Raw genomic sequence first — 22,536 nt, 5'->3', positions numbered from 1 at the left:
AGCTCTGCCAGGGCAAATCACAGCAGAGCAGTGGTCCACAACCTGCACTCCATTGTTCCTGCAGCTCAGCTGTGGGAAGCATGGAATTATCTACTGAGAGTAGAGAGGGCACTCCAGAGAGCTAAACATTGCTAACACAGTAAACTAAGGCTCACAAAGGGAGACCTGAACCTGGTTCCCAAGAGCAGTGAGCCCTGGAGAAGCTGATGGTAAGCATCTCCCATGCAGGCTTGTCAACTGTGGTCTCACATCCAACTACTGTCTGGCCCTGGCTTCAGTGCTTAGGGCAGGCTCGAACCTGGCTGAGCTAGACCTGCAGCTGAATGACCTGGGCAACCATGGTGTGAGGCTACTGTGTGAAGAGCTCAAGAATCCTGCCTGCAAACTCAGAATCCTGCGGTAAGTAATAACCCGAGATTCCCTCTGGGCAGGAGGCAAGGGAAGGGCCGCAGATGTGTTACTAGATGACAAGACAAAGAAAAGAAAAGGGACAGATAATGCACAGTCAGCCTGGCTCCTGACCAGCTGTGCCACCAATAACCTGTGACTTGAGCAAGTTGTTTTCTTCTCTAAAACTCAGTTTCCTCATCTATCAAATGGAATGTCATACACACCTCCTGAATTGTAATGACATAAAATGTACATATATAAATGCAAAGATAATACCAGGTATGTAGCCGGGCAGAGTGCAATTATTTATATTAGTAAGTTTATTATCCTAACATACTTCCAGGCCTTACTCCATGACAGCACTTCAATCATTTATTCATTCATGAATCCATCCATGCATTCATCCATATCAGGACCCCTGTGTACCAAGCACTGGTCCAGACCCTAGGGATACAATCACAAACACACATGGCTCTGTCCTCCTAAAGCTGTGTGGAAAGAAACAGACATAGATCCCCTGTGAGCCTGTGATTTATTATTGACAAGCTCTGTTAAATGCTGTTGACTCCACAGCATTGTAAGAATGTAATGCTGTGAGAGGGCCTGCTTTATTGAATTGCTCAGAAGGGCTTCTTCTAGGCCTGATAGAGAAATAGGCCTTGGTTGGGCCAACCTGGAGCAAGCAGCCCTGGAAAAGGCAGAGATGGACAAAGCTCTAGAACAGAAAGTGGCTGGAGCCCTGGAGGGCCATGGAGTTTCACTACAAGAGCTTATGGTGGTCCTCTGTCCAGAATTCCTATGGGGATATGGCCATGACCTCTAGCCACTGGGAATGTTGATAGCTACCATGCTGCATGCTGCCCTTTAGCAATAGGAGTACCCTCATCTATGGACATGTTTTCTTCCTGGAACAGTCTGTTTCTAATGACTGACCTGATGGGGAAAGATATAAAGACCCACCCCCTCATTTCAGCTTTTTAAAGACCCAAAGGTCCTCATCCTTGTATTCTCTCTGCATACTGACCAAGCCCCACTGAGAATGTGTCATGGAGACACCTCCCTCCTCTCAGCCTGCTACTACCCATCCTTTGTCCTGGTTTTGAATCAGGAATAAGCCTTAGTAAGGGTTCTCACTAGCTCCATCTACAGACAACAGAGTCCAGGATCCTGAACCCTGAGGCCTCATGATTTTGTGGTGGATCCCAGAAGAAACAGCCCCTTTGTGCTTGCAGGCTGGACCAGGCCCCTCTCAGTGATGAGGTGATGATGGAGCTCAAGGCTCTGGAGGCAAAGAATCCACAGCTACTCATCTCCAGCATATGGTAAGGGGTAGACACAGAACTCTCTCTGGTCAACCTAGGCTGTATGTGGTTGCTCAAGAGCTGAGAGGTAGGAAAGGGGTCCTGAGGTGATGGGAAAGACAGATCCAGGAAGAAACCAGGCAACTACAGCAACCAAAGTGAGGAAGTTTTGTTAGGAAGTTGCATTATTTTTATTTAGCAAAAATAGAATCATATAACATGACTACGTAAGTTTTCTGACTACATCAGAAAAAAAAGAGTATTTGAATGATGAGTTAGTAGTAAGTTCTCTGGGCACAGCAAGTATGACAATGGTAGCCATCATTAAACTCAAGCCACTGAACAGTGAAAACAGAAACCACATTTTAAAAAGATACAGAAAATCTCTTAGAGAACAAAACCACTATTGTCCCAATGTTAATACCGCCACTACACACACATACCACAGGAGTATATGCACACCACACACACACATACACACACACACACACACACACACACACACACACACACACACACACACACACACTGTATTGTGGTATATAAAGCCTCAGGGCAGAAGAGTCATTTTACACCCCCAGAGCCTGTGCTGAAGCTGGATGTTTCTCCCAGTTTAGTTATTTCAGCTCATGACCATGAATTCCACCTTTCCTCAAGTTCCTAGCTGCCATGCAACAGGTGAAAGAGGGAGTTCTGTAGACATAAGACAGTCATCCATTCATTGAACAAACATTTGTGCAAGACCCACTGTACTTCATACACTGTTTTGGCATCTGAGGGCACATAGGTAAACAAGGCAGATATGGCCCAACATTCATTATCTCAGTCCAGCAGGGAGGGGACACTTGTTCCCCCACAGTCCATGGGACTATACCTGGAAAACCTATGAGTGCAGTGTTGATCTGTCTGACCTCATCCTAAGCTAAAGTGAGCTAAGGTGTTTTCTAAAAGATGAGAAACGTGGGATTGATCCAAGAAGAAAATTCTAGGCACAGATAGAGGATAAGGAAGCAGAGGGAAGAGCTTGATTGGGGAACAGGGAACCGTCTGTGAGACCATCTGCTCTGCCTCACCATTATCTGGGAGCTCCACAGAAATGCAGGTTCTCAGGCCCTACTCCATCCCTGATGACTTAGAATCTCAGGTGGGGCAGCTTTCTTCAGTGATCTTTCTGACTGAGCAACCTGTCCAGGTGACATTTTAACACAGTGATTTGAGAGCCACTGGTCTAGATGTCAGTGAGCAGGAAAGGGTGATATAGGAGGGCCTGGAGAGGAACCAGGGCCACAGCAAGAACTATGAACCATGCTAAGGATCTTATGTTTACCCAGAGGAAATGAGAGGCATTCCAGTGCCTAGGCTATGAAGGGGCATCTCCACCTACTTTTTATGGTCAGCTACTATGTAGAATTTGTGCAAGAAGGGACCAGATCAGAAGCAGAGATGCCTGCCAGAGGATGCTACAGTGGTTCAGGACAATGCTTACTCCATCCTTGGACAAGAATGGGGTGTATGGAGGGAGAGAATAGAGAACAGAAAGGAGAGAGATTTGGGAAGTACTGTCTAGGTGATTGGCATTCAGGGTGAAAGATTATTAGTCTGTTTTGTGCAGCTATAACACAACGTCTGACACTGGGCATTTAACATGAAGAACTGAGATTATTTCTTGCAGTTCTGGATACAGGGAAGGGCAAAGGCATGGACCCTGCATCTAGGGAAAACCTTCTTCCTGTTCCATCTGACTGCACAACTGGGAAGGCTGAGAGTGAGAGGCTAAGCTGGCTTTTGTGACAAGTTCTGTCGAGCCACTGGAAGCTATTCCTGTGATGATGACATTATCCGCTTCCAAGAAAGCAGAGATGTCATGATCTTATTGGGTCTTATCCTTCATCCTATTAGCACTGTGACATTGGGGATTGACTTTCTAATGAGTAAACATTGGGGAACACATTCAATTTAAAGCAAGGAAGGGGCTGAGATGATCTCTGTACAGGCAACATGGATACCACAGAGGATGGGGGCCTTCATACAGTTCTGGCCCAGAGAAGAATCGTGGGACTGAGTCTGGATTCAGATGAGTTAGATTTAATGTGGGGATATTGTATATACCACCCTGGTTTCCCCAGTTTCTTCAGATGTCTAAGGGAAAGAACATATCTGTGTATAGGAACCCACATGTGATGGTCCCTAATAAGAACCCGGATGGAGAAGAAATGGTTGATAGCCTGACCTCATTCAAGCATCAGAGACTACAGTCAGGTATGTGATGGTTTCAGACCCAGAGTATCATGATTGGCAGATTAAGGGGCATCTACAGGAGGAAGCCATCATTTCTTTCTTTTTTTTAATTTACTTTTTTAGAATTTAATACACAAGTACTAATATTTACATCACTTTTAGCCCTCAGCCCTCAATTGGCCCACTCAAAAAACTCCTGTGCCCCACCAACAAACTCTCTCTAAAATTTATGACAAGCACTTAAATATTATTGTTAAATATATGTATATTTACATATATATATATATATATATATATATATATATATATATATATATATATATAAAATCTGATAAGTCCACTTAGTATTGGTTGCATATATGTTTCAGGTTCACCACTTGTGACTGGATAACCTATTAGTAAAATCTTTTTGAGGGAAAGACTAATTTTATCCCTTATCCTACCAGCTATGAATTGCTTATAACTCTTCATTTAGGAGTGTGACATTACTAAATTTCCCCCATCCACATTAGCATGTCAATTAATGTTGTCATTGTGCAGATCTTGTTGAGGCAGAGATATTGTTGAGATTTCATTGGCATAACATTCCTATCATATACAGAAAACATTATGTAGAACAGATATCCTAGGAGTGGTCATGATTTCTATCCCTCTGTCTCTGACATGGAACACTACAGGCTCTCCAATAAGAGCACCACACTTTGTAAGACATTCTACACCTAGAACCCAGAGGGAATACTGCTTCCTTCTCTCTCTGCCTTGGGGGATGCTGATATCACTTTCTCAAGTCTGTGTCTTGCATCCAGCTCTATACTAGGACACCATGTCTCATTCTGAGCTGCTTTGGCCTAGGACTCACCTCCCTATGACTTGCTCACCTATATTGTGACTTACATTCTTTTCTTTTTCAACATACCCACTTGAGACATGCTAGGAAAATCAATACTTAATAGGATCAGTAAAAAAGAAAACACAACAGCTGGATTGGGAGCAGGTATTATGGTGGGATGGTTGGTCAAAAAGCATGGTGGAAAGACAATAAAACATATATATATGAAAAGCACAAAGGTAGCCTGATGAACAGTGATAAAATCTGAAGGCACACTTCCTCCTAAGATCTAGACTGGAGAACTTGGAAGAGTTCAGCCAAGGTCTGTCCATTTCTAGGGAAAGCTTGGGAGATAAGCTTGAACGACACAGAGTGACCAGTTGCCTGACCTCTACTAGAGGAATGGTACTTAAAACATGCACCACTAAAGACTTTCCATCCATCATCTCCTGCCTCTCCAGAACACAAGCCCCTGGAACCACTGGGGACTGAAGATGACTTCTGGGGCCCTACAGGGCCTGTGGCTACAAAGGTGGTTGACAGTGAGAGGAACCTGTACCGGTGAGTGAGCTCTGCCTGGAAAATGTGACTTTCCCCAGCACACTGTCCACACTTCTCACCTGGTCTCTACTGTGTCTTCTGCTGCCCTCACTATTGCAGGTGAAAGGCCAGGACAGGAATATGACATTTGGGCTGTTATAAAAATAGAGAATTGTTTAATAAAAATTTTCAGACATTTACAAAACTGGAAAGCACAAGAACTTCCCTGTCCAATTATTCACCTCCAGCAATCATTTTTCCAAGTTTGTTCAACTACTCACATTCCCCCTTTGTCATCACTGTCACAGTATTGTGAGTCCAGGACATCAGGTGACTTCACACACAAACATTTCACTATGCCTCCCCCATAGTTAAGACAGGACCTCATCTTTCATGACCAGTACACCATTACCATATCAACAGAGCTGAAGGGGTCCTTCATTCCATCTAAAAAGTCAGTGCTCAACTTGGGTCATTATCTGAAACATGGTCTTTCTACTGGTATAAATAGCATCCCTCCCCTCATTATATGTGGGTCCTCCTGTCTCTTAGATTTCCCTTAAATCTCTGTAGTCTATACACTCCTGCTTCACTAACAATCACTGTGTGCCAAGAACCCACTAGGAGAGGAGAACGTGAGGATGAATTCAGCAGCTTTATCTTCCAAGGGCCATAGTCCCTTGAGTAATGAATAACTATATCTACAGTCAGGGTGTCTTCCATAACCTGTTACCCTCCTCCAACACTGTCACAGTCACTGTCTCAGCTGGAGAAACTATCACATTCAACTTCCACAGAAACTGACACCTGTCTACCCACCAGGTACCAAACAGGAAGCCTTGAGAAAATCACTGACGATATTGGTAAAGCCTTTTTCAAGAACAAGGATTTATCACTAATATTAGCAGATGGATTCTTATTTGGGGGAAATATATTCTTTAAGAATGTAAACACTGAAAACTGAAGATGTACTGCAGTGGTAGAGCCCTTGCTGAGTGTGCACAAGATCCTAGTTTGATCCCCAGAACTTAACACACACGCGCGTGTACACACACACACACACACACACACACACACACACACACACACACGCACATGCACACACACACACACACACACACACAGAGAGAGAGAGAGAGAGAGAGAGAGAGAGAGAGAGAGAGAGAGAGAAATCTATTTCATCACCCTCATCATCATCACAGGCATATCTAATTGCTCCAGGTGTGTGTTACCTGTAGGTTTGCTCTAGATCACTCAGAACTCACAGGTCTATAGATTGTGTTGTTGTTGTTGTTGTTACCCCTGTGTACAGATTAGGAAACAGATTTGAGGGTTAAATGACTTAGTCAGGGATCCACAGACAGACAGCAGAGGAACCAGACCTCAGAGCCATCTGGATGATGTCTGCTGTGTCCCCAGCCCTGCCCTGGGTCTGCACCCAGCAGAGGAGCAGAGCTGGTGCTCACTGGTGTCTGCCTCTCCCTCTTCTAGAGTTCAGTTCCCTGTACCTGGTTCCTACCACTGTCCCAACTCAGGACTAGGCTTTGTGGTGACAAGGGCCGTGACCATCGAGATTGGATTCTGTTCCTGGAGCCAACACCTGGACAAGACTCCCTTGCAGCACAGTCACATGGTGGCTGGGCCTCTGTTTGACATCAAGGCTGAGCAGGGAGCTGTGGCTGCTGTGCACCTCCCTCATTTTGTGGATCTCCAAGGTAACCAAGGGAAGCATAAAGAGTAGAGGGGTGGTAATGGGAGGTATTGACAGGTCACATAGCAGACAGTAGAATGGTGGTGATGAGGAAAGGTCTCATGACTTACTTAGCAGGGCAGAGCAGGTTATGAAGGTAGACACTGAGATGTTTTGTCATCCCTTCTTGTCTGATGTATCTTCTTTGAAGCATGTGTCTCCTAGCCTTATAACTTTATTTCTGTTTTACCTAAGGAGTTTCCTTAGTTTTCCTCAGCAGGAAACAGAATAAACTGAGCAATGTGAAGAGATTGTTGCAAAGACTAAGGTCACTAACAAGGATCAGTTGGTACCAGGGTTTACCAACACTATAAGCCATTACACTGCTGCAGGCAGGGAGAAAATTATGTCACCAGATTCCATTTGAGAACTGTAGCTAAAGAAGAGGGGTGCCCTAAAAAGTGGGGCTCATAAAGTGTCTGAACCTCAGTCATCACCAAAGATTCCTTCAGAAGATATTTCAATAAATGTAAGATCCCCAGTGAAAGATCTCATGAAGAAAGCCATTACTCTAGCTCTCTCCAGGCTGAAGGGGGGGAAATTTAGAATTCAAGAGTAGTCTAGACTACACAGCCAGACTATGCTTAAGAAAGGAAAAAGCAACAATAAGAAGGAATCAAGTGTTCTACAAGTGACTACTGAGACCGACTTCCTCTCCTGCTTCAAGGAGCACAGCCATAGGCCCACCATAGAGACCAGGAGAATCCAGCTCACAACAGATGAATATGTGTGTTCATGGTCTGAAGGTGGTGAGCAGCCAGAAGAGGGGAGATCTGACAGCTGAAGAAGTCATGAGATGTAACACAGAAACAGGGGCTGCTCCAGCCAATAGAAGAACAACTAATAGAAATCAAGTTAAGCATCCCCTAGGTTAAAGATATTCATATTTAATGACAACCCACCAGAAGAAAAAATGAAGATGAAGAAACCAAGCAAGACTTGGTTGAAAAGAACTCACAAAACAAATATAAACAACAGTGACATTCACAATCACATGAGACCTGAGCTCCAGACCCTGACACAGAAGCACTGCTACTGGATGATGCCTTCCTAGTATGTCTGAGGCCCTCCAGTAGGTCCACACTGAGCTCCTGCTCTCCCCAGAAACCCTTGCAAGCTTCTTCCCTGCAGCCACTGCCTTTCCTGTTTCTTACTCCCACTCTCAGATCAGACAATTATCTCATTGGAATACAGTAAGTAAGCAACAATACATGTAGCAATGACAATACAGGACCAGGTGGTGGCACATACCTGCAATGCCTGTATTTGGGAGGCTAAGGCAGGAGAATTATGACTTCTCTCTAAAAATACATATTAGGTCCCTGTCTCAAAAAACCAAAATGAGAAAAGAAATGAAAGAACTTGGTAAGTTGTCTTAAATGCCCCCAGTAAACTTCTGGTATTAACAATGAAAATTCAATACCACATATTCCCCCAGGTCCTGGGTAGGTCATGACTAGAATTTACCCTAGCAAGAAGGGAAGTTGGACATGTACAGCATCTCCCCAAATTCTGCCAAAACTGGCACAGCACAAAGCATGGGTAAGTGCCAGGATCTGGTGCTGGGGCTAAAGCTGACTTCGGGAAAGCCGGGAATTCTAGTCCCCCAAAAGGGAAAGGGGACACATTTTGATGCTGTGGTGCTCCCTGTAAAACTATTACCTAGCATCACTGATTGAAATTCCAAACTGTACCACTTCCTGGAGTAGCAAGTTCATTGTCTCATTCTTTGCCTCTTATTGATTCCAAAGCAATCATGCAAGAGAAATAGAAAAGCTCTCTGCTAAACAGCACACACTGCAACACTGTTTGTCATGGACCACGTTGGAAGCAAACTCAGTGCTGCGGGGACAGGAAATGGTGGACAGCAGAGCGGTGCCTCCATTAGCAGGGGTCACATCAAACTGACAAGTGACATTCATCATCACAATTCCACCCAGTGTCAACTTGACACCAAGCACATCACTTAAATCCTAACTTTCTACCTCACATCTCCAAAGTTTCAGTTTTGTACGACAATGCAAAATATAATCCAATTTAAAAGGTCCCCAAAGTCCTTAATAATTCCAGCAGTTTTAAGGTCCATAAAGACCAACTCTCATCTGAGATTCAAGGCAATGTCTTAACAATGAGCTTCTATAAAATAGAAAACAAGTTACATACTTTCAACATACTATGACACAGAATAGACATTGCCATGCCAAAATGGAAGATCCAGGACATACCAAGGAATGATCAGACCACAGCATGACAACCAAATCCATCAGCATAAACACCAAATCCTGCAGCTTCATGTCCAACTATGGAGCTCATGATGTCATTCACAAGGGTCCAAAGGAAGCTCCACCCCTCCAATTATAACACATGAAGCACATATAGCCTCTCTCTTGGGCCATCTCTTTACTCCTTACCTAGATCTTTCTTCAGCAGAGAAATTGTTGTTCTGGCTTCTACAACATCCTAGTCTGCCCGTTCTACCTTGGGCTTCATTTCAAAGGTTCCATAGAATGAGGTCTCCAATCCTCCTTGCAACTGGCCTCCGCTGCTATCTAAAACTATACAGAATGACTCAGTGACCCATAAACCTAGCATCTTTCAAGCCTAAAACCTATAGGGATGACACTGCCAAGTTTTCTTGACAGCTTGAAATATAGCCTACCCCTGCTCTCCGGGACAACAGCTGTATGATGTGCTGACCATGGGAGACACTTCCTTAGGCATTAGTCTTTTTGTCACAGGAAACACCAGCTAAACCTTTCTGCCTTTAAATGAATTTGTATTTCCACAAGATGAAGCCTATGAAGAGTGAGATTTTCCCTCAGGACCCCTTTCCTGTTGCCACAGCGAAGTGCAGCCTTCCCCTCAGTGACGATGCTCTCTCACAGCTACAGTGGGTTGTGTAGAGTCAGGCTGAATGTTCCTTGTTTTGAAATTTCTCCTGCCAAATTAGTTCTTTATCTTTAAATTCTCTTCACTCACATTCAGGGCATTTATGAAACTAGATTCTTGGCTAAGCGGTCACACGAAGGATCTTTTACAGTTCCCAGTAGAAAGCTTGCTATTCTCTGAAAGTATCATGAACTGTCCTCCATTGCCCCTCTCAGCATTCTTGTCTTCCCTGCTTCCACCAGAATGTCCTTACAAACTCTGCTGCCCACATAGTAGGACTTTTCTCATCCTAAGTACCGAACTTCCACATCCACAGAACACTTCCAAAGGTCTAAGAGCCATAAGATGAGTTATATTACAGCAATGAACCAACTCCGGGTATCAATTTTCTATCCAAGTTACATGTCTTGGAGCTCAAACAAAATACTCAACCAAAGAAAGTGAAGAGAGAAAAGATTTATTTTGCCTCATATTTCAAAGGAACAATTCATCATGACATGGAAGTCCTAGAACATGGAGCGTGGAGTACCTGGTAAACTTACGTCAAAAGAGAGGACATAAACCACTGAGTGCTTGTGCTCATGTGGCCTTCTCCACTTCACACAGCCCTAGATTCTAGTCCATGGATCCCACCGTGGATGGGTCCTCCCAAATCAATAACCCAATCAAGATAATCTCCTTTTATTATGCCCTGAGGCCTGTATCCAAGGTGATTCTAGATTTTATCAAGTTCACATTTGACATTAACCATTCCATGGATGCATCCAGATTTGTCTTCAGTGGACAAAGGTAGGTACCCTCAGGTCTCATTCATAACAGCAAATTCCACCCTGCAACAAGCACATTAGTCGACATTGCCAAACCAAAGACACTGAGGCTAGTGATGGCAGCACCTCAGAGAACCTGCTGGGTTCTGACAGTTTCTGACAATGGCCTCTGTGGCTGTATTCTTTATAGCACAAATGGATGAGACCATCAAGAACCTCCACTTTACCAAGAATGCTCCCCCAGCAGCTTTCTGACAATGGCCCCTGTGGTCATATTCTTTATAGCATGAATGGATGAAACCATCAAGAACCTCCACTCCACCAAGAATGCTCTCCCGGCAGCTAGACAGGGCAAAAGCCAAGGCTGCTCCAGTGAAGGGCAGTTTACATATGTCACATCTGGCAGCAGGTCAAACTCACCTCCCTGGCATAGTGAATCAATATTATGGAAATGTTTCATTGATCTGTTATGTTCTCACTGGGGATTAATTAATAAATCTTAATATGTTTTAGTTCACAGTTTCATTCTCATAAACATCAAAAAATAAGTAAAAGCGAAAAAGACATCATGACCAAAGAACGTATAGAAGAAATATTTTATTGAGACTTAAAGATTCAGAGGGTGAGTCCATGACCATCATAGCAGGGAGCATGGCAGAATTCAGGCAAGCTTGGCACTGGAGCAGTAGCTGAGAGCTTACATTCTTATTGTCAAGGAGTGAGAAAGGAACCTGGAAACAGAGCAAGCTTTCGAAACCCCTAAGCCCACCCCAGTGACATATCTTTCCCAACAAGGCCACAACTTCTACTCCTTCCCAAACTGTTCCACAATCTATGGTGGCCATTCTCATGCAAACCACCACAGTCATTCTAAATCCTCTGGTGCAATTTTTCCAGCCAAGTATGGCTCAATGGAAACACTAAATATACATCTTTGAATCTATCTTTTCACAGATGAACAAGTGGACATCTTCTGGTTCCATGTGGCCCATTTTCAAGAACATGGGATGGTCCTAGAAACGCCAGCCAGGGTGGAGCAGTGCTACACAGTCTTGGAAAACCCAAGCTTCTCCCCAATGGGAGTTCTACTGAGAATGATCCCTGCTGTTAGGCTCTTCATCCCCATCACTTCCATCACATTGATCTACTATCACCTCAATCTTGAGGAAATCACCCTTCATCTCTACCTAATCCCCAATGACTGCACCATCCGGAAGGTGACACTGATAATCACATAAGTGGGACCAGGGTGGGTTGATAGAAAGCTTGAGATGCAGCTGGCGAGCCCCTTGGGGAGATTCTCCACTTACAATGGGAATGTAGTCCTATAAAGAGAACACTGCTATTTATGATTCTGCTTGGCACCCTCACACCAGTGTCTCCCCCAACTGCCTTTAATGCCCCTTTACCAATCTCTGTACAGCCTTCTATGGCCTCTTTTCACCTATCAGAAGGATGTGAATGTTCTATGCCCAACATGTAACCAACTCCCTTCTTCTCTGGCAGGGACCCTGTTCCCACAATGAACATGACAGGAATCAATAATTCAAGTCTATGTGGAAGAACACAAGACAGAAGGGTGCCCAAGAGGTGTTACCACCCCACCCTACACAAATGTACTGATCAATCATCTCACCTTATTCAGACAATATAGATGCTGAAGCCCAAAAATGTAGCTAAATCGCTCTCTCCAATGTTCCCTAGGCCATTGATGATGAAGAAATGAAGTTTCAGTTTGTTCGAATACACAAGCCACCCCCAGTAGAGTCTCTTTATATTGGCTCCCGCTACACAGTATCTGGTTCTAAGAAGCTGGAAATCATCCCAAAGGTGAGCATCCAGGTGTTTGCTACTCTTCGGGGTCAGATGCCAGGCTTAGGAAACTGTGGGGCAGGTTACAAGGCTTTGCATCAAATTGAGATTGGGGAGAAAACACTTGCAATTTAGAATGAGCAAGAATATTTCAAAGTTTGGAAAGCAATTTAAGGGACCACAGAGGAATACAGAAGGCCTGGAGAACTGAGGAATTAGAATCAGTATGAAGAATTCATAGAGAAGGGGGCAGCCTAACATGAACAGCAAGCCCTGACTTAAGATACATGAGCAGGACTTTCAGAATGAGATCTTATTCATTATGGTATGAATCTTAAATGTCTCTTACATGTGTAAATGTGTAAACACTTGCCCCCAGTTTGTGCTAGTACTGGGGAGTTGTAGAAACAAGTATGTGAGGCCTGGCGATCGGCCTTGAGTATAGCCATGCCATTCCCCACCTCAGACTTGATGATCCAATGGGATATAACAAACTGTGCCACAATCTCCTGCACAAAGAATGGAGCCCCAGCTTCCATGCATGAAACTGAACAACTTAATAAACCCCTCCACAAGTTGCTTCCTGTCACCTTTTTTTCAGAGTGATGAGTAAAGAAACAGCATGATGGGAATCCCAGCTGGGTCCACAAGAATTTTCCATATCTTCTGTTGCTACATTCTTTCTACATCCTCTTCCACAATGTTCCAACCTTCTGATTAAAGATGTGCATTCAAAGGCTATGGCTTATCTCAGTGCAAAAGATAGCTAGTGTCTAATGTGGTATGCAAGATCAGAAAGTGTGGGGGGTGTGTGGAAAGCCCTTGTTCACATGAGTAGAGGCTTCTCACACATTCTCTCTCTCTCTCTCTCTCTCTCTCTCTCTCTCTCTCTCTCTCTCTCTCTCTCTCTCTCTCCAGGAACTGGAGTTGTGCTACAGGAGCCCTGGGGAATCCCAGCTCTTCTCTGAGATCTATGTTGGTCAAATGGGTTCAGGAATTAAGCTCCAAATCAAAGACAAGAAGTATCAGAATCTCATATGGGAAGCCTTGCTGAAACCAGGTAAAATTAGTTTAGGTCCAGATATCTCAAAGGCTGAAGAAAGGCAATGAGTGGGGAGAGGTGTGTTGTGATTAATTCTTGGTGTCGTGAAATAACCAGAGTAGTTATGTTGCTTTTGTTAAATCCAAAACATGTGGTTAGAGTTAGAGTGAGAGCAAGGAGAAGAGGAGCAGGAAAAGGTGAAGAGAAGAGGAGGAGGGGCAGAGGAGAGGTGGGGGAATGGAGAAGAACCAGGAGAGAAGAGGAGCAGGGAGAAGAGAGAAGGAGGAGAATGAAGAGGCAGGAAGCTCGTGCAAGATATTCTATTCCAGGACAAGCCTCCAGGGACCCAATTCCTCCAGCTGTGCACACTTATAGTTTCCAGTACCGTTCTGAGTACTCATGCAAGTATGAGTGCACTAGCGTATGAGTTCATTCATAAAACTGCATGCCTTTAATCCCAGCACTTGGGAGGCAGAGCCAGGCAGATCTCTGTGAGTTTGAGGCCAGCCTGGTCTACAGAGCAAGATCCAGGACAGGCTCCAAATCTACACAGAGAAACCTTGTCTTGAAAACAAACAAACAAAAAATCATAGTCCTCATGGCAAATCACGTCTGAATATTGCTGCAGGACTAATCCTTCAACACATGATCATTTATCAGGGAACATACTGCATCTATACCAACACATATCCTAAGCCCCAATTTTCTCAGTCCTGTATCCTGATTTCTGCCCCCAGTGTCCTAGAAATGACAGATTTTTGAGATGTACAAAGTATCTGGCACCAGTTCACATTTAAATGTGAACAGTTAAAATGAAGGCATTTTTGTTATCATGAGATATTCAATCTTAAATCCATATATAATTTTTAAATACATTTTTAACAATTTTATATATTCATATAATACTTTCTAGTAACTCTACCCTAAACACACCTTCTTATCTCCCTCCTATTCTTAACAGTCTCTCTTCTTTAATACAAATCTCTTTTCCATATTCATAAAGTTTTGCTTTGTGTCTCACATAGTTTACCTGGGACTATCTGTGTACTTGTGTGTTTTGAACTACTCAGTAGAACCTAGTGAGTTTGTCATGGGAACTGATGGATTTGTATACATCCCCTTCTCCCACAATCTATTATTTGCCAATATTTCAGCAGTAAGCAGTACTGTCCCTGTAAGCTGTTTCACATGTCCAGCTGACTGATAGGCAGACCCTACTTGTGTGGGTCCAGAGACAGTAGGTGCAGGTGATTCTGTCCCACCATTCTTTCCAATTTCTCTTCCTAGAGGCTCAAGAGAGTGATAAAAAATATCTATTATAGAGTTGAGTATTCAACCATCCCTTATTCTCAATATCCTGTAAAGAAATAGGGATGTGTATTCACCTCCATTCACAGCAGTGAGCGGCTCTTCTGAAGAAGGCTGAAAGTAGACTTTGTCTGTAGTATAAACATAAATATTTAGAAGAGCATTGGCACTGTGTCCATTTATCTAGGCAGCGATAGTAGCTTCTCTCAAGGGCCTATGATATCCCAAAACCTGGGTTTGTTCCTTTTATCAGTTTAAAATGCTAGAGGTGTATTCTTTTTTTGTTTGTTTGTTTTTTGTTTTTCGAGACAGGGTTTCTCTGTGTAGCTTTGCGCCTTTCCTGGAACTCACTTGGTAGCCCAGGCTGGCCTCGAACTCACAGAGATCTGCCTGCCTCTGCCTCGCAAGTGCTGGGATTAAAGGCGTGCGCCGCCGCCGCCGCCGCCGCCGCCGCCGCCGCCGCCACCACCACCACCACCCGGCTACTAGCTAGAGGTGTATTCTATTTGTGGATGGGCCTAAAGTGTAATCAGGGAGCTACTGGTTGCTCCCGTCACACTTGTGCCACTGTTGCAGCAGTGGGACCATCTTGCCTGTCAGGATGGCTATTGATGCCTTTTCTTCCTCATCAGCCTGAATAACAGCATTTGACACTATAAAAGCTTCCAACTCAGTTCCAGCTTGAATTCTCTATATCACATATCCAAGATGTGTGGTATCTTCAGCAATAAGGTCTTATCCACTAGTTCTGATGGGGAGCCAAGAAGAATGAATGCACCTGTATTATCTAGGGAACCTCAAGGGCCTGCCTGCCCAAGAGCTCCTATGGAGATATCCCACTGTCTGAACTGTGTTTTGTTTTTGAAACTCATTACTTCTAAGACCTCCAGTTTCAATCTTCAAAGGGTGTCTTGTATTGGAGCTCTTTTATGATGTTTGTATTGGGTTACAAATAATAGGTTTCATTGTGACTTTTAAATACTGTGTGCATTTTCAGTAACCCATCCCACCCACCCCCTTATCTCCTCCATCCCCTTGCTGTTTGGACATTTCTGCCCCCAGTACTCCCTCTCTACTGTCATTTTACCAACACACTACTGTCCTCCCTTCCTCCCTAAGGTCCTGCCCACTTCTAGTTTTCTGGTTTCCAGGGGTACACCAAGTTAAACTCACAGAACTAAAGACTTCAGGACAGAGACTGAATGTGAGAGATGTGATACTTTCCTTTGGGGCCTGGATTATCATCCTCTATGTATTTCCTGTTGTCTACACTTACTTTTCATAATGCCATTTTCTTCACACCTGAAAATAATTCATGGTATACATGTGGCAAACAGTCATTATCTAACTAACTATTGATAGGCATCTAGGCTGATTGCATTTCCTAGCTATTGTTCTTCACTGAACTTCACTGAACATGTTTGTACAAATGTTTCCATAGTAGAATATGTATTCCTTTGAGCATATTCCAGGAGTGGTAGGATTGGTTTATATGGCAGTTCTATTTCTAGTTTTTATGATGCCTCCAGAGTGATTACCACAGTGGCTACAATAGGTTGCACTCCCACAGACAGTGTATAAGTGTTACTCTGTCCCAAACGTTCATTATCATTTGTATCCTTGTTGTTGGACATTCTCAAGGGATGACATGGGAATCATAAGAGTTTGTTTTGTAAAGGTGAGATACAGGCATCTAGTTTAATTCTTTCAGCAGTGCTATCTAGGTTTTCCAGCACCATTTGTTTAACTGGCTGTCTTTTCTCCAAAGTATATTTTGAGTTCTTGGTCAAAGGCCAGGTAGCTATGACTGTGTGGACTTTTACCCAGATTTATATTCTATTTTATTAGTCTTCACTTCTCTTTATACGAATAATATGCTGTTTTTACTACTATGGCTGCAGCATTGGTTTGAAATCAGGTGTGATGAAGCTTTCCACAAAATTATTTTTGTTCAGGATTACCTTGGACATCATATGTCTCTAGTGGTTCCATGTGTATTTCAGCATTTTTCCCCCACACTGTCTATGAAGAATGTCCTTGGCATATTAATTGGGACTGCATTGATTATATAGTGTGCTTTTTTTTTTTTTTGGTTTTTCGATACAGGGTTTCTTTGTGTAGCTTTGCGCCTTTCCTGGAACTCACTTGGTAGACCAGGCTGGCCTCGAACTCACGGAGATCCGCCTGCCTCTGCCTCCCGAGTGCTGGGATTAAAGGCGTACGCCACCACCGCCCGGCCATAGTGTGCTTTTAATTGGGTGCCTATTTTTCACAATATTATTCTTTCAAATAATGAGCATGGGGGAGGAATGTCTTTTCCTCTTCAAAGGCCTTCTTCAATTTCTTCAATATATATATTAAATTAAATATATATATATATATTCAATATAAATATATATATTAAAGTTCTTCTTATAAAGTGTTTTCATTTTTATGGTTAGATTTTTCTATCCCAAAATTTTGTGTTTTTATTTATTTGTTGGCTATTATAATTCATCCTTTTTTTTCAAGCTGACATGGACAAGAAACAATCAAATAGTGACATTTTTTGGAGAAGAAACAATACAATCTTAGCCTCACACCCACAATGCCAAAACTAAACTCCCCTAATCAGTATCTCTGGGGAAGCCCAGCCCTTGACAGCTGTCAAACAGTGGTTCATGCTCCTGAGATGCTAGATACAGGCTTCACATGTGATCAAAGAATAGGATTTGCTCAGCCTTGACCTGAGTGACCCACAGGTGGAGAACTGACCTGCCCCAGCATCAGGTCAGGGTTTGAATCTCACTCCAGCACTTACTCTGCAGGTGATCTTGGAAAATGGCAAAACTCATTTGAGTCTGATCTCCTTACCTGTAAACTGGAGATCAGAATGAGTAACTGGTAGAGTGACTGGAAAGGTTAAATGCTGTTCATCCCCATCTCATAATGTGATCCTTACCTGATGGGAGCAATGTTGCTATTTTTCTTTATTAAGCCAATATCTTCCTCATGATTTTGTTAATTCTGTTCTTTGGGACTCATTAAGATTTATTCCCTTCCATGTGGGAAAGAATTCAAAGACTGCAAGATTATAGTCATGTCCCTCTTGTATCTCCAATCTTACATTTTTGTTTTTAAATCCATGTCACTCAATCACATTCTTCATTAGATGCTCCTGTTTACCTGCAAGTCAGGATAAACCAAGAAGGTCCAGCTAGCATGGAGTGTACAAAATGTCATCCTTTTTCATACAAATGGAACCAGGGCTTCTGATACTACAAACTGGGTCCTTGGGCTCACTTCTCTAAGCTGTTAGAGCACAGTGAAATTTAGGGTCTTTTCAAATCCCTGGGGCTTATTCATGAGAGGAAATGTATTAGCCTCCCCCACTTGGTGTAAATTCACTCACTATTCCCATTTGCTCAGTCTCGCTTTATCTTGATTCTGCAATAAAATCAAGAACATATGTTTGTGGCATGTGACTGTACAAAGTCAAACAATGACAAAAAAAAATACTTTTCTATCCAAGATTGAATGTCAAATGATTTAAGCCAGCAAGAGACTTGGTGAGTTCTCCATGAGGAATTCAGTCTAGGATAAAATTGAGACTGTGGTCATAAGGGAGAAAGGTCTATTTCCCATTCACATGCCATCTCTCTATGATGACAGTTCTTACACATAGATTCCCTGTGTGAGTAAGGAAATGTTCACATTCCAGATTATAAAGAATCTATAGTTGATTCTCAAACTCCCAGACATGGCTGGGAGTTTCACAGAGTGCACTGAGTGTTGGTGACAAGTATCATTACAGATGCATCATCTCTCCTTTCTTCCAGGGGACCTCAGACCTGTACAGCCCATGATCCCTACAGCCCACCAAGGTCAGTAACAACTATACAGGGCCAGAAAATCCAGTAGTAATCTACTGGTAGATGATCTAATCCTTGAGAGAAGGGCAGTAAGAAGGAGGGAACCACACTTTGCAAACCTACCAGGACAGGTAGGAGAGGTGCATGCCCAGGGCAGAGTTTCTCTTATGCCCCTTGCTGCTTCCCATGTTGACAATAACTCCACCACTCCCAACCTGAACACCCAACCAGGACCCCTCCTCCTGGTTAGGCAGAGTGCCAATCAGGCTAATAACTGGCCGAGGAAGGGTACAAATACTTTTTTTCAAATGACCTTCCAGAGGAAGGACAAAGCCAGGGGTGCAGATGGCATACATGAAAATAGCAAGAAGTGGGCAGCCAGTGGGAGAGCCCATGGAGGAGCCTTTCTTCTCTCAGTGCCAGTCTCATCTTCACCCCTAGATGCCCCTGCCTTGCCACACTTCCTGGACCAGCATCGGGAGCAGCTGGTGGCCCGCGTGACATCAGTGGACCCTGTCTTGGACAAGTTGCATAGTCTAGTGCTGAGTGAAGAGGAGTATGAGGCAGTGCGGGCTGAGGCCACCAACCAAAACAAGATGAGGAAACTCTTCAGCCTCAGCAGGTCCTGGAGCTGGGACAGTAAAGACCAAGTCTACCGAGCTCTGAAGGAGACCCATCCTCACCTGATCATGGACCTCTATGAGACGTCAAGAAGTTTCTCTGTGAGATCCTGACTCTTAGTGGCTGAGGGGTGATCACTCAAATGATTCCTGACTCTGCCTGACTTTCTTTGGCTACTAAATCTATAAACCATCTATAAACCAGTGGTTATCAGTGGCCTTTCTGATGGCAGAGTTTCCAGGACACCTCTTAGGGAACCAGATGTTCCCTCTTGACCTTCCCTAGCCAGATGTTTATGTGGGATGAGCATCTCAGGAAACTTCCAGTGGAGCCAGCAATCTATTCAAGTCTTGTCCAGCCTGCTCTTGTGGCCTGAGGGACCAGTCTCAAAACCACCTGACACACCATAATACAAGCAGGACTGGGGCACATGGAAATGGAGACAATGAGATGGTCCTTTCCCTGGAAATTGAATGTCTAATGAATAGGAAAGGAAGTGGGGCTTCTCAAACATTTCCTACCCTCAAAACCTTTTTCCAAATAATTTTTATGTGACTCTGGATATGTAGATATATAAGTATATAAATCAAACATTTTTACTAAAAATAAATCTTAAAGAAATTTATTCTAAACAAGGCTTTGTTGTAATATAATTTTACCAATTGTTAAAAATGACAGCAAATTTTCACACTAATGAAAAGCATGTATTTGTTTATTTTGCATTTGGAATTAAACCTTGATTGAATATTTGATGCTATAAGATGTTGGGAATCTTCAGTGTCTCTCAGAGTTAGTGGATATTTTGCATCTCTCATGCTTTACACAGATGTGCAGTGCACATTCCAGAAGCTGGTGGAAATTCTGTCCTAATCCCAAGGCAAAATTCACTTAGCATCTCTTTATGTAACTCAAGTCAACAACTCAAAACACAAACTTGTAAAACCAAATGTTCTCATATAATACAATGCAAAGATATGCTAATCCAATTGTTACATGCTAGAGAATAAAAATGGGAATATATTTAAATTTTTACATTCCATAATTAAGGTTTCATGTTTCTCTGAGCATAGAAAATCTCCTATATACAGGGTAAATGCTGTAATCCCAGCCAACAATAGCTTAGACTCTGAGCCAAGGTGTTTCAGGAGCATCATAGGCATTGTGTGGTGTGTGGGCTCAAGCAGTACTAGTATTCATGTTGTATGCTCAGAACTACAAGTATGGGGAAGTCACATGATGTAACATGGCTCATGCTGTCAGAAACACCTCAGACTCAGTGCACATTGAATTAACCTTGGCCATTGCATGTGCACAAACCTGTTGTTCTTGTCAATATTTTGCAATCCCACATTTAGTTAATTATCCCAAATGAAGGTAGGATTCACAGCTTGAGAAATTGATGTACAATAGTAAAAAAGTGGTGAACAGAAGGCTCAGTGGCTAAGAGCTGCTCCTGTAGAAGATCGGAGTTCTACTCCCAGAACCCACATCAGGAAGCTCACACCTGTAACACCAACTCCATGTGAAGGAATTCATGGCACACACACACAAGTGCACATTCAAATACACATACACAAAAACATGTACAGAAGTAGACACACACAAACACACAATTTTTATAAAAAATAACAAAATGGGATTCTTCTCCACTGCTCACCTATCTACCAGAGTAGGAATTGAGACTTAGTAAGGCTGTGTGTTTGCCACAAGGGTAGGCCTGCCAGTCTCTTTCCCCAGGCCGCCCAGTTTCCTTCTGGATCAAGCTTCTGCTCCCCTCCCGACCCATGGCCAGAGCTATTAGCCTGACTTTTCAATATGTCCTATCTTCTCCTCTGGGCTCTACAGGTGTGCTAGCTCTGCCTGTGAGAATCTATGGACCTCTCCCTCTCTTTCTTTCTTAGAACACAGTGTTTTCCTTATTCTAACCTTTGCCCTTTACTGCATTACAGGCAGGCAGCTTCTCCCCAGACTTCTTATCCAGAATCCTCCGAGGATTTATTTGACAAGAGATATTTCCAAGTTTTAACCTATATTTATTTCATCAGGAGTTTAAAAATAACTTAAAACTAAACAAATTGGGTAATTACAAGTGAAGTTAAGGTTTTATTTGTTTGGTTGGTTGTTTTACAAGACAGGGTTTCTCTGTATAGCCCTATCTTTCTGAGGAATCACTCTGTAGACCATACTAAACTGGAACTCTAGAGATCTGCCTGTCTCTCCGTCCCAAGTGGTGAAATGAAAAGCCTGTGCCACTACACCCAGCCTGAAGTCAAGGTTCTTAAATGTGTATGACAGGTGTAACACGCTGGGGTTATTTGTAAATAAGTGAAAATGCTAAAATATCATGAGCTAAATATAAATTTCTAGGTAGCCCATCCCTCCTTACTGATGCAGTTAGAATGCTCTGATTAAAAAACAAAGCCATGACAGGACAGACTCTGTGTCCATCAGACTGACGCAGTCTCCATAACCAAGTCTTCAACATGGCTCCTCTGGAGGACATGTTACCTGGACAGTGCTTCCTTCAAGGTGTGGCAGCCATGATTGGTCTGGGCTGTGTATAAGCTAGTGAATGAGCCCAGACCTCTGAATTCTTGTCACCTCCATCTTACAACAAGCCCAAATGGGGCTGTCCAACATGCCAGACTGCAGCAAAACACTCGAACCTTCGCAAGATGGACACTGTTAGCTCAAACCAACAGAACCCCTTATAAGGGCAAGGACAGAGTTTACATAAACACCTAACACTAGCAGTCTGAGCCTGGGGTCACCTCTGCTGCTTGCACACTAGGTGGCACAGGGAACAAATGTTTCCCTCAATTCTGGGGCAGACAGAGCCGAAGGTAATAAGAGCTTGGTGAGAGAGGTTGGGGCAACTTCAGGGGAAGGGTCCATGCAAATGTCTGTGGTCTTCTATTGCTCTATGAGCAATCTCTAATAAATGTACTTCTGTTCATAAAGATGATCTTAATGAATCATTCTTTGAAATGTGGAAATGTCAGTAGTTAGGAGCAGATGTTAAATTTACATCTTTCCAGAAATATCACACAACAGTTGGTCAACAAATATTTGAGCACACAAAAAATGAGGCTTTACACTAGATGCAGATACAGACTAAATGTGAAAAAGGTATACATTCAAGTTTCTTTTAAAATATATTATCAGATAATTTAAACTCAAGATTTAATTTAATTTAAA

The 22,536-nt window shown here is 43.1% G+C and overlaps 1 protein-coding gene across 1 annotated transcript in view; it reads left to right on the top strand.

Annotated features, from left to right (window-relative positions):
* LOC102920101 (NACHT, LRR and PYD domains-containing protein 1a-like) overlaps positions 1-19,524 on the top strand; it is a 53,706-nt gene extending 34,182 nt beyond the window's left edge. The window contains exons 7-16 of the mRNA XM_076543988.1: positions 229-399; positions 1,623-1,712; positions 3,859-3,950; positions 5,220-5,319; positions 6,790-7,013; positions 11,659-11,921; positions 12,409-12,534; positions 13,435-13,576; positions 18,685-18,729; positions 19,159-19,524. Coding sequence (XP_076400103.1) covers positions 229-399; positions 1,623-1,712; positions 3,859-3,950; positions 5,220-5,319; positions 6,790-7,013; positions 11,659-11,921; positions 12,409-12,534; positions 13,435-13,576; positions 18,685-18,729; positions 19,159-19,451 — 1,546 coding nt within the window. The 3' untranslated portion in view covers positions 19,452-19,524. The remainder of the gene's footprint in view (positions 1-228; positions 400-1,622; positions 1,713-3,858; positions 3,951-5,219; positions 5,320-6,789; positions 7,014-11,658; positions 11,922-12,408; positions 12,535-13,434; positions 13,577-18,684; positions 18,730-19,158) is intronic.
* Positions 19,525-22,536: the final 3,012 nt, after the last annotated feature.

Source organism: Peromyscus maniculatus, chromosome 8 (genome assembly GCF_049852395.1).
Source record: "Peromyscus maniculatus bairdii isolate BWxNUB_F1_BW_parent chromosome 8, HU_Pman_BW_mat_3.1, whole genome shotgun sequence".
Classification (NCBI taxonomy): domain Eukaryota; kingdom Metazoa; phylum Chordata; class Mammalia; order Rodentia; family Cricetidae; genus Peromyscus; species Peromyscus maniculatus.
The sequence above is the reverse complement of the archived record's forward strand: the minus strand, read 5'-3'. Positions and strand labels throughout refer to the sequence as shown.